Source organism: Dendrobates tinctorius, unplaced genomic scaffold (assembly GCF_039654945.1).
Source record: "Dendrobates tinctorius isolate UK_male_01 unplaced genomic scaffold, ASM3965494v1 ptg000079l, whole genome shotgun sequence".
In the NCBI taxonomy this organism is placed as follows: Eukaryota; Metazoa; Chordata; class Amphibia; order Anura; family Dendrobatidae; genus Dendrobates; species Dendrobates tinctorius.
The window spans coordinates 18,637,206-18,650,334 of NW_027361747.1; the positions used below are offsets into that span (position 1 = coordinate 18,637,206).

Here is a 13,129-nt window from a genome sequence, read left to right on the forward strand (position 1 = left end):
TGCAAATGATGTCCCTCTTGGATCCATGGGTACTACCAGAGATCCCAGACCTGCTAGCTCAAGGTCCAATATTCCACACGCAAGTCAAGGGATTCCATCTGACGGCGTGGAATTTGAAAGGTTACTTTTAAGGGATAGAGGTTTTTCTCCGGGGTTGGTGGTTACGCTGTTGCAAAGTAGGAAGCCAGTAACAACTAACATATATGGTAGAACATGGAATAAGTTTCTACAGTTCCTGGGGAAGCTGTTAGAAGAAAAGCCCCCGATTAAGGCCATCTTGGAATTCTTACAGGCAGGATTACAGCTAGGACTAGTGGTAAATACCCTTAAAGTTCAGGTGTCCGCACTGGGCGCACTATATAACTGCAACATAGCGGCAAACAGATGGGTAGCTAGTTTTAAATCCTGTCATAGGTGCAGACCGATCCCATTACCAAGAATAGCCCCGTGGGACTTAAACCTGGTGTTAGAAGCCCTTACGAAAGAGCCATTTGAACCAATTCAACAACTGCCTGTAAAATATCTTACACTAAAGACCATTATTTTAGTGGCCCTTACATCGGCATGTATAGTAAGTGACTTTCAGGCCCTCTCAGTGAATCCACCTTATACCCAGGTGTACCAGGACAGGGTCGTCCTAAAAACAGACCCTGCTTACCTACCTAAAGTGGTATCAGATTTCCACTGTAGCCAGGAGATTGTCCTCCCCTCCTGTGAGAATCCAAAAAACCCAGGGGAGGAGAAATTCCACAAATTGGATGTAAAAAGGGCCCTGCTAGAATATATATCAGTGACTAGCCAGTGGAGGAGGTCCCATTCCCTATTTGTAGCCTTCCAGGGTGCCAGGAAAGGTTACGGAGTATCAAAAGTGACCATCGCCAGATGGATTAGGGAGGCCATTAGTGTAGTCTACTCAGCTAGTGGCATTCCGATTCCTGACGGCATCAAGGCTCATTCCACTAGAGCCGTGGCGACCTCCTGGGCTGAAAAGGCAGAGGTATCAATAGACCAAATTTGCAAAGCCGCTACCTGGGCCTCACCATCAACCTTCTTTAGACGCTATAGATTAAATCTATCCTCCTCTGCTGACTTAACCTTTGGTAGAAGGGTGCTGCAAGCGGTAGTCCCTCCCTAAGGTGTTTCGAAGTCTCCAAAAATCTCTCAGGTGTGCTGTCATGGGTGAATCGAAAACCACCATGGTTACTTACCGGTAGCCAGTTTTTCCGGAACCCATGACAGCACCCGTATATTCTCCCCTTTTTTTCACCGTATGGGTGTGCACGTTAGTAGGGTGTATTTGTGTGATGTGGTGTTGGATAATCATGTAACCAACCAGGAAATCCTCTCAATGCTCTGTAACCAACTGAAGCGGGGGAGAGGTGCCGCCCCTTTTATTTCAGTAGGTTCCTGTCCTGGCGGGGCGGATCCCTCTCTCAGGTGTGCTGTCATGGGTTCCGGAAAAACCGGCTACCGGTAAGTGACCATGGTGGTTTATTCTGTAATGTCTTCATTGTCTGTACAAGCTCCCTCTGAAATGTAAAGTGCTGCGGAATATGTTGGTCCTATAGAAATTAAATTTATTATTGATTTAGATCTGACACCCACTGATGATTTTTTTTTACCGGCTTTGCTTGTCAGTAAAATCACTGTTCTGTGCATATAAGCGGTTTGCGCAGACGCAATGTCCGCTGCGCCATACACTTTTGCTGGATGTTGGGAAGTAGTTAAAGAGCAAACTTTTTTAACCTCTTATAAATGCAGGTGCTTTCTCACAAAATTAGAATCTATCATCAACAAGTGAACACGTCTGTTAGGGCAGTGAGAATCTGGAATTCCTTGCCTGAGGAGGTGGTGAACTCAGATGAGGGGTTCAAGAGAGGCCTGGATGTCTTCCTGGAGACCAACAATATTGTATCTTACAATTATTAGGTTCTTTAGAAGGACGTAGATGTGGGGATTTATTCTGACAGATTATAGGCTGAACTGGACGGACAAATGTCTTTTTTCGGCCTTGCTAACTATGTTACTATGTTAAACTGCTTGATCTGCCGCTGCCTGTAATGCTGACATTGGTGCATTTATTTTGTTTCATTGTGCCTGATTTATTTTTTAATTTTTCCTCTCGGTTGCAGAGATATTGTCAAACAAAGTGTTTGGCACCTAATGAGTTAATGTTAGTTAAGTCCAAGTGTGTGTGTTCACTGGGTGGGGGGGGGGGGGGGGGGGCTACTATCTAATAACTCCCACTTGGACTTAAGAAATGTTCATTCATTAGGTGCCATTATGTTGATTGATAATATGTCCCCAACAGAGAGGAGGAAATAAAAACTACGGTATTAAAAAAGGTTGGTTTTTTCCCACCATGCGCCCATTATTACATCACGTGTCCAGTTTAGTATGAAAAATTTGTTGAAGAATCCTAAAATTAAAATTTATAAGACTCGTTAAGACTTCATAATAATGAATCTCTGTCATTCATAAGATTTTTTTTTTTCTCTTCGCCAAGACAGCACCCACTGAGAGACGGGATCCGCCCCTAGGAACAGGAAACCTACAGAGATAAAAGGGGCGGTCCCCCTCGCTTCCTCATTTGGTTGCCTGTTCCTAAGGGAACCTGTAGGGAAAAAGGTGAAGCGGATACCTGGGCTGTGATGCCGCCTATGAGGTCTCTACGGGAACTGTAGGGGCTCCAGCGCCAGAGGCAGTGTTGGGGGAGGCCTGTTTGTCAGCTCCCCCCTCGTCTGGTAAGGACAGCAACAGGCCAGGGTCTGGGTATAGCTGCCCTGGCTCACATGGGGAGCGCGGTGCGGCTGGACGGGCCGTCACTTGTCTGGGGGGGGTGCAAGGTGCGGGCATCGGTCGTCCTGCTTCCCCTGTAGGTCTCATATGGCGGTGCACAGCCAGTGGGAAGGAAAGAGGCCTAAGGAGCGCTCTCGCCCGGAGGTGCTAGGTTTTACTTCCGGGGTTGCCGGGGCGGCGTGTCACCGCAGTAAGTGCAGCTAAGGAGCCGTGCATGTGCCGAAGAGGGAGGACGTCGGACCCGGAAGTGATAGCAACACTTCCGGATGAGAGAAGAAATAAAAAAAAAAAATGCATAAAAGCACTGGCTGGAGGCTCACCCGGTGTGCAGCGATGTCGTCCCCAAATGACCCCGCAGTGCACCCACATGAAGAGGTGGAGGTGCTACTGTACAGCAGCAGGAGTGGCAGTGGATGCTCCAGGCAAAGTGGTTCCACGGATAGAAGTGGTAGAAACAGGAAAGCGAGTCAGACCACGTCTCAGGCTGTGCTTCCGCACCGGTACCATGTTGACAAGCTTCACTGGCTGCGAGGATCTCATGTAAGAGTTCTATCGAACAACGCCACCTCCGTCGCATATTTAAATCATCAAAGAGACACTGGCACGGGGAGGAGCGGTGCACATGCCGAAGATCTAGGCTTACCCTGCTCCCTGGAGGTGAAGCTCATCATAGCTGGACACTCAGCGTGCAGCTGGCGGCTACAGCATCCGGCAGGTGTCCGTGAAGCAGCGTGGAGGAGTTCACTCACTGTCCCTCCTGCTCTCCGAGGCTCCTCAGGCTGAACCAGCCCCAACTCTATGCGGTGGGTAGCGCAGGGCGTGCAGTCGATGGGGAGGCAGCGCTGCCTTCTCTGGGATCCAGCAGCAGCACGCCGGTGGTAGTCCTCAGGGCACACGCACAGTCTCATGTGCTGAGGTGTGCCTTTACAAGATACGCAGCTAGGCCTTGTGCCTCTAGGCTATAGTAAGGCCATACGTCCAGGCTACATCTTTTGATTTGACCTCAGTTAGTTGCATTTCTTGTCTGCACAGAGCCTTATGAAGGGGCTTCAAACTGACTTTGTGAAGCATGTGTTTCCATTTTATGGTTCAGTAAACAGGTGTTTACTTTTCTTTTCAACTTAACTACTCCACCCATAGAGGACATAGGGCATTAATCCAGCACATTGTCTCCATGAAGATTGCCCTCCAGCTGCAGCTCATTAATTGGCTCCTTCAGGTTTGATCAGTTTGACAATTGAGATGTACTATTCAGAGTGGAGGTTTATCCGGAACTCTGAGAGATTGCTCTCTTAAATGTAGCTGTGGGCCTGGTCTCTTGTTTATCACGTTCAAGCAGGGCCGTAAGTCTGTCTGTGCCTCATGGGGCCTATGTACATCATATGGTATCATAGTACCTGTATGCATAATATTACATCATAGTGCCTCTATGCAGCAGATGTTATAATAGTACTTCATATTGCATCATAGTACTTCATAGTGCATAATATTGCATCATATTGCTACATAGTACTTCATAGTGCTTCATATTGCATCATATTGCTTCATGGTACTTTATAGTACTTCATATTGCATCATATTGCTTCATAGTACTTCATATTGCTTCATAGTACTTCATAGTGCTTCATATTGCACCATTGCTTCATAGTGCTTCATATTGCATCATAGTACTTCATATTGCTTCATATTGCATCATATTACTTCATAGTACTTCATATTCTATCATATTGCTTCATGGTACTTTATAGTATTTCATAGTACTTCATGGTACTTTATAGTACTTCATAGTACAAGGAGGGTACAAGAAGGTTTGTTGGGAATCTCTCTCAGGCAAAACTAACAGGTCAAGGAAATTCTTATCCTCTCTTGCTGACAACTTTATCTTCCAAAAGGTAAGGGAGAAAACAAGGGGAACTGCTACCTTGGATCTAATCCTTATAAACAGGGAGGAAATGGTTGAGGAGGTAATAGTGGCTGGGACCCTAGGAGGTAGCGACCATGCTATTTTAGAATTTTGGATAACTAGAGGCGGAAGACCTGTGAAGACTCAGACGTCAAGGTTAGATTTCAGAAAGGCAGATTTTAAGGGATTCAGAAAGAGAATTGGAGGGATCCAATGGCTGGATATCCTTAAAGACAAAAATGTCCAGGAAGGATGGGAAATCTTGAAAAATGAAATTCTCAAAGCACAGTTGTTAACAATTCCGAAAAGAGGGAAGAATAGGAAGCATTTAAGGAAACCAGGATGGATGAACACAGAACTTAAGCACATGCTAAAAAGGAAGAAAAAAATGTTTATAAAATGGAAAGAGGGAGGCATATCTAAAGAAGAATATAATGCTGTCTGCAGAACCTGCAGGGCACAAATCAGATTAGCTAAAGCTGAAAATGAATTGAGGCTTGCAAGAGATGTCAAAAGCAATAATAAAGGATTTTGGGGATATGTCAAAAGTAAAAGAAAAGTCAAAGATGCTATAGGATTTTTACAGGATGAAAATGATGAAATGGTAAGACAGGATGTTGAGAAGGCTGAACTTTTAAATTCCTATTTTGCATCTGTTTTCTCTCAGAAAGGAAATGTAACATCAACTGTTATTCATTGTCCTATTAAGGGAATAGAAGAATCCAGGATATCTATAAACAGAAAGATAGTGAGGAAACACTTAGCTAACCTAAATGAATTCAAGTCTCCAGGTCCAGATGAATTACACCCCAGAGTACTGAAGGAGATAGCAGAAGAAATTTTTGAACCCCTCTCCATAATCTTTGAAAATTCTTGGAGAACAGGAGAAGTACCAGAAGACTGGAGAAGAGCAAATGTTGTTCCTATCTTCAAAAAGGGGAAGAAGGTGGACCCAGGCAACTATAGGCCGGTGAGTCTGACTTCTATACCAGGAAAGATCTTTGAACAAATTATTAAACAACATGTATGTCAATACCTGGATAAGAATGAAGTGATTAAACAGAGTCAACATGGGTTTGTAACTAATAAGTCATGTCAGACTAACTTAATTTCCTTCTATGACGGTATCACTGATTGGGTGGATCAAGGAAATGCTGTAGATATAGTATATCTTGACTTCAGCAAAGCATTTGACAAAGTCTCTCATACAATCCTTATTGAAAAAATGACTAAGTATGGAATGGACAAGGCAACTGTTAGGTGGATTCATAACTGGCTTAGTGATCGGACCCAAAGAGTGGTCATAAATGGCTGCACATCCAGTTGGAAGAATGTCTCAAGTGGGGTACCACAGGGCTCTGTCCTGGGCCCTGTATTGTTCAACATCTTTATCAACGATTTAGATGAAGGAATTGAGGGTAAACTGATTAAATTTGCTGATGACACAAAGCTAGGAGGGATAGCTAATACTAGAGAAGAGAGAGAGAGGATTCAAAAAGATTTAAATAAACTGGAGAAGTGGGCAGCAACTAACAGAATGGTTTTTAACAGGGAGAAATGCAAAGTACTACATCTGGGCAATAAAAATGAAAAAAGCATATATAGAATGGCAGGAATAGGGCTAAGTGACAGCACATGTGAAAAAGACTTGGGTATACTAATAGATCACAGACTGAATATGAGTCAACAGTGTGATGCAGCAGCAAAAAAGGCAAATGCAATTCTAGGATGTATTAACAGAAGCATACAGTCTAGATCACGTGAAGTCATTATTTCCCTCTACTCCTCTTTGGTCAGACCTCATCTGGAATATTGTGTCCAGTTTTGGGCACCACATTTTAAAAAAGACATCAACAAACTGGAGCAAGTTCAGAAAAGAGCGACCAGAATGGTGACCGGTCTGCAAACCCTGTCTTATGAGGAAAGGTTGCAGGATTTAGGAATGTTTAGTTTGCAAAAGAGAAGACTGAGAGGAGACTTAATAGCTGTCTACAAATATCTAAAGGGCTGTCACATTGTAGAAGGATCAACTTTATTCTCATTTGCACAAGGAAAGACTAGAAGCAATGGGATGAAACTGAATGGGAGGAGACACAGATTAGATATTAGAAAAAACTTTTTGACAGTTAGAGTGATCAATGAGTGGAACAGGCTGCCACGAGAAGTGGTGAGTTCTCCTTCAATGGAAGTCTTCAAACAGAGGCTGGACAGACATCTGACTGGGATGATTTAGCGAATCCTGCTTTGAGCAGGGGGTTGGACCAGATGGCCCAGGAGGTCCCTTCCAACTCTACGATTCTATGATTCTATGAGGAACACGGTCAAAAACTCTAATGTCTAACGCGGAGAGAATCCTACAAATTGCCGAAATACACCTGTTGTCCCTATCGGCCCTCCGCATCAGGGGAATAGACAACTTCAGAGCAGACTTGCTCAGTCGCCATACCCTGCGTCAGGTGGAGTGGATGCTCAGCTGCCACATCTTCAAGAAAATAACAGCCTTATGGGGTCTTCCGGAAATAGACCTGGTTGCTACAAGGGCCAACAGACAAGTCGCAAAGTTCACTTCGTGACATACTTGGTAAGATAGGCCAACATAGCGATTTACCACGCAGATTTGCGATTAACAACAATCACACCCACAAATATACAAAAAAATGGCAGACTTGGAACAACAAATTCCATATCAAATAGACCTATTAAGAGGTATTATATTTTGAGGCCTAAACATGGCCGTTGTAGTACCCGGATGTTGTATCTCCTTCCAAGAATGTTACCCCATAATAAGGATTGGCGATTTTCTTTTCCTTTTATGTTGTTATCCGCAATATTCTATTTAATGCCTATTTGTGGGTTCTCTAGCTTTACATTTTTTTCGTACCTGTACAAGGTTCTTTACTTGCTATTCCCTTTCCTACCTTCCTTCCCTTACCCTATTTAATTACTAAAAACCAATAAAATTATTTGAAAAGAAAAGTTCACTTCGCTACACAAAGCGGACCGACCGGATATGCTCGACTCTTTTCAATCCCCGTGGCCTTTCCGTCTGGCGTATGCCTTTCCCTAATGATAATCCTCCCATTGGTCATCAGAAAGATAAGGGAGCAGAGGGCGAGAGTAATCCTGATCCCTCCATTTTGGCCCAAGAGGCCTTGGTTTTCATGGCTCAGAGCCATGTCCTTGTCTGACTCCTGGATCCTCCCATGGGATTGGGATCTGCTTTCTCAGGGACCCTTCCTTCATCCTCGGGTGAAGGGTTTACGCCGGACGGCGTGGAACTTGAGAGGCAGTTTCGGAGACTAAGGGGATTCTTGGAGAATTTAATTAATACTCTACTGCACAGTAGAAAGGAGGCCACAACCAAGATATTCACCAAGGTGTGGAGGAAATTTCTTAGCTTTTACACAGGGACCTTCTCTAGTGTGGTACCTATCCCTGCTGTCTTGGAATTCCTGCAGAGGGGTTGAGAATTAGAGTTGTCAGTAAATACCTTGAAGGTTCAAATATCGGGCCTAGGTGCCCTGTATAGCTACAATATCGCTGGGGACAGATGGGTAGCTCGGTTTATTTCAGCACGTCAGCGAGCAGATCCAGTACATATTGCTCGTGTACCAACCTGGGACCTGAACCTAGTTCTCGATGCATTGACAGGGGCTCCTTTTAAACCCTTACACTTAAGGCCCCGTCACACTAAACGATGCACCAGCGATCCCGACAACGATACGACCTTGTCAGGATCGCTGGTGCCTCGCTACATGATCACTGGTGACCTGTCTAACAGGCAGACTCACCAGCGATCAGGAACAGCGAGGACGCTGGTACCCAAGGTAAATGTCGGGTAACTAAGTGCGCGCGTCACTTGGTTACCCGCTGTGTACCTTGGTTACCAGCTCCCAGCGCGAGCACGCTGGTATCCATGGTACACAGCGGGTCACTAAGCGACACGCACGCTTTGTTACCCGATATTTACCTTGTATACCAGCTCCCAGCGTCTGCTTACAGCGCTGGGAGCTCGCTGATCGTTGGTCTCCCGCTGCCACACACAGCGATGCGCGCTGGCCAGCGGGAGATCAACGATCAAAAAATGGCCCAGCACACTACTGCACGATCAGCGTTACCTGGCGGGGGGGCGGTCGCTGATGCGTGCCACACACAGCGAGATCGCTGGCGAGATCACTGGTGCGTCACAAAATCAGCGATCTCGCTGTATGTGACGTGGCCTTAAGCTTCAATAAAGTGTGTGTGATTAAAGTCGGCCTTGTTAGTGGCCTTGGTATCGGCGAGAAGAGTGACTGATATCCAAGCCCTGTCAGTGGATCCCCCTTCCTGTCAATATTTCAGGATAGGATGGTTTTATAGCCAGACTTTTCCTACCTCCCTAAAGTTGCTACCAAATTCCATAGATCCCAGGAGATTTTTCTGCCCTCCTTTTATGATAACCCTACAACACCTGAAGAGGAAAAATGTCACACCTTAGATGTGAGGAGAGCTGTCCTAAACTATATAGACAGGACTCGTTCCTGGAGGCAGAGCAGGGTTCTCTTTGTGTCCTTTCAGGGCCACAGGAAGGGGTCTGGATTCACAAAGGTCACGCTATCCTTTTGGATCAGAGATGCAATTTGTCCGGCCTGCTCGGCAAAAGGTGAAAGCCCTCTGGATGGAATGAAAGCACATTCCGCATGGGCTATGGCATCCTCCTGGGCTGAAAAGGCGGACGTTCCTATTGACCTCATATGTAAGGCCACAACTTGGTCCTCACCATCTACCTTCTACAGTCACTACAGGCTTGACTTGTCTTCTTCCTCTGACTTAGTCTTCGGTAAATCGGTTCTTAGAACGGTGGCCCTCTCAGGTGATCGTCTCTGAAAATCTCTCAGTGGGTGCTGTCGTGGCGAAGAGAAAAAACAAGATTACTTACCGGTAATGCTCTTTTATAGAGTCCACGACAGCAACCACTTACTTCCCTCCCTTAGGTTATGGTTGCACGTGGTTTCCTCCAAGTGGTGACAGGTTTAACTATATATATATACACACACACATACTAGCTATTGAACCCGTTCTATGCCCGGGTGACAAGCATTTATATTGGTATATGGTCTCCATCCTGGTATGTGCTGCTTCCATCCTGTGCCCTAATCTTGTCATAGAATCATAGAATCGTAGAGTTGGAAGGGACCTCCTGGGCCATCTGGTCCAACCCCCTGCTCAAAGCAGGATTCGCTAAATCATCCCAGTCAGATGTCTGTCCAGCCTCTGTTTGAAGACTTCCATTGAAGGAGAACTCACCACTTCTCGTGGCAGCCTGTTCCACTCATTGATCACTCTAACTGTCAAAAAGTTTTTTCTAATATCTAATCTGTGCCTCCTCCCATTCAGTTTCATCCCATTGCTTCTAGTCTTTCCATGTGCTGCTACCATCTTGCGCCCCCATCATGTCATGCTGCTCCCATCCTGTGGGCCCCTTCCTGTCATGTGCAGCCCTCATCCTGTTTTGTGCGCCTCCATCTTGTCATCCTGTCATGTGGTGCTGACATCCTGTCATGTGCTGCTCTCATCCTGGGCCCCCATTGTCATGTGCTGCTCCCATCCTGCGCCCCCATTCTGTCATGTGCTGCTCCCATCCTGCGCCTCCATCCTGTCATGTGCTGCTCACATCCTGTCATGTGCTGCTCTCATCCTGCGCCCCCATTCTGTCATGTGGTGCTCACATCCTGTCATGTGCTGCTCTCATCCTGCGCCCCCATTCTGTCATGTGCTGCTCCCATCCTGCGCGCCCATTCTGTCATGTGCTGCTCCCATCCTGCGCCCCCATCCTGTCATGTGGTGCTCACATCCTGCCATGTGCTGCTCTCATCCTGCGCCCCCATTCTGTCATGTGGTGCTCACATCCTGTCATGTGCTGCTCCCATCCTGCGCGCCCATTCTGTCATGTGCTGCTCCCATCCTGCGTCCCCATCCTGTCATGTGGTGCTCACATCTTGTCATGTGCTGCTCCCATCCTGCGCCCCCATTCTGTCATGTGCTGCTCCTATCCTGCGCCCCCATCCTGTAATGTGCTGCTCCCATCCTGCGCCGCCCCCATTCTGTCATGTGCTGCTCCCATCCTGCGCTCCTATTCTGTAATGTGCTGCTTCCATCCTGCGCCCCTATTCTGTCATGTGCTGCTCCCATCTTTAGAATGGGGGCGAATTGCAGGCGTCAGTTACATATTTAAATAAATCAGTGATGTGAGCAGAGGGGGCACGGGGACACTGTGGCGCCGGAATCAGCGTCTGCGCAGACCGCGCTGTCTGGCGTCATTTTTTTGGTTGGCTGAAATGCCATGATGTCAGGAGAGGACAGGATTGTACCGTCGAAATCGGAGCCAACGCAGTCCGCACTTTCCGGTGCCATTTTGTTGAAGACACACTGCAGTGTGTCTTCAACGAAATGGCGTCGGAAAGCGCAGGCGCCGATTCCGACACCACAACCCGCCCTCTCCTGACATCATGGCGAGACACATAGTGTGTGTATGTATGTTGAGATGTAAATACTTTAAATAGCTTGCGGAGCAATTAACTATAGCTTGTTTGGCAGTTCCTCTCGTACTCTGTAATCCAACTGAGGAGGAGAGGGGGACCGCCCCTTTTATCTCTGTAGGTTTCCTGTTCCTAGGGGCAGATCCCCTCTCTCATGTGGGTGCTGTTGTGGACTCTATAAAAGAGCATTACCAGTAAGTAGTCCAGTTTTTCTTATTGTTTTTTTTCTTTTCTCCACATAGGAGCGTTAGCTTCAAAGACTGATGGTTCTGGAGCGATGATACAAGATAAACGCTGTGAATGTTTCTGTGTTTTACATCCTTCTTGGCGCACGTACGTTGTGCCTTGTAATTTCTTGCTACATTTGCACAGGGTAAACCTCATATAAACATGGTTGCTATTGCTCTCTCTTGTATTACTATACTTATTTTTAGCACGAGTATGATGGTAAGTTTAATCCATGGAAGTGTAAGATGCCACATTAAGTATCGTCCGCGAGAAGGACATTATGGAGCCTGTATCCAGTAGTCATTGAATAATTAAACCTAATACGTAAGGAGGGGCACCCGCTGTATCACACTAACATTTTATGGTGGGAACCCCACCAATCTAGAAGTGGTGACTCCTATCTTTACACATCAGTGGTGACCAAGTGCTCTTTGAGCTGTTTAAGAATGAATCTCAGGTATTTTGCACAATGAATTCACACATCTGCATTTTTTGTTTTATCTTATTTGTTCATTGAACCATATAAAAAAGAATGTGTTGTAGTATATTATTGGTAATAGGTGGTTTATCTCTGCATGTAACCAACATTCAGTCAATTTTGTCACCAGGTTTATGCAGCCTAATCTGAGAGCAGCATGATGTAGAGTCAGAGACCCTGATTCCAGTGATGTGTCATTTACGGGGCTGCTTTTTGTTGTTTCAGTAAATCAGTGTTTTATCAGCAGGAGACTATCAGTAGCAAACAAGTTGTCTTGTGCCATGTAGTCCTCCTGCTCTATTCTACACTGTCCCCACCACTGACTGGCAGATTTCTGCCTATGCACAGTGTACACAGAAAGCTGCCAATCATTGGTGTGGGCGGGATTATACAGAGCTCAACATTTAGAGAACTGCTAGATCTGCAGCAGAGAAAACAATGATTTTATCAAAATGACAACATGCATCCCATTAGTGATACATCCCTGGACTCAGGGTCTCTGCCCCTATATTATGCAGCTCTCAGATGGGATGGCGAAAACCTGGTGACAGATTCCTTTTAAACTTAAGCCTTTTGTGCATAAGTTCACAAAAAGTGTACCGGCATATATACAGGATGACCCAAAGAGGTCAGTAAAGCGGGCATGGAGGGTTGTCTGATTTCCAAATGTATGTTACGTTTTATGTATGAAAAACCTTGATATATCTTGATTGATGGCTTAAACAACTCGCATATAAAACATTACGTATTTTATATTTTGGTTAGAGTATATTTTATTTTTTATTTTTCACTTTATTTCACTGTTTGTAAACGTCAATAATTTTAAATATGTTTTAATGTAATGTTGTAATTTTTACTGCTTTGTAACATACTCCTGATGTTGTGTCCTTGTGTATTTATTTTTATATCAATTACTATTTATAACTCAATAAATTTGTCATTTTTTTTATTTCATGCTTTCGCGTTTAGTAAATGTAAAGGGGTTAAACCACTATACACATTTACTACCTATCTACATGTTGGGGGGATAAATGTATTTTCGGTGGGAGCCAGCATCAATCACTAGAACTGAGGGTCCCCAACACCCTTTCTTCCACAGTGTAGAGGACTTTCAACGATCAGCAGGAGCCTTGGTGAGCGCGGCTTCCTAATTCATACAATTGAAAGTGAAACGGCAGCGGGAGACACTGGAACCCCAATTTT

At 45.4% G+C, this 13,129-nt stretch overlaps 1 protein-coding gene across 4 annotated transcripts in view; it reads left to right on the forward strand.

The window, feature by feature from the left end:
• Positions 1-12,875, forward strand: part of CEP135 (centrosomal protein 135) — a 234,113-nt gene extending 221,238 nt beyond the window's left edge. For all 4 annotated transcript variants that reach the window (XM_073583574.1, XM_073583575.1, XM_073583573.1 and 1 more), the window contains one exon: positions 11,463-12,875. In XM_073583574.1, coding sequence (XP_073439675.1) covers positions 11,463-11,484 — 22 coding nt within the window. In that variant the 3' untranslated portion in view covers positions 11,485-12,875. The remainder of the gene's footprint in view (positions 1-11,462) is intronic.
• Positions 12,876-13,129: the final 254 nt, after the last annotated feature.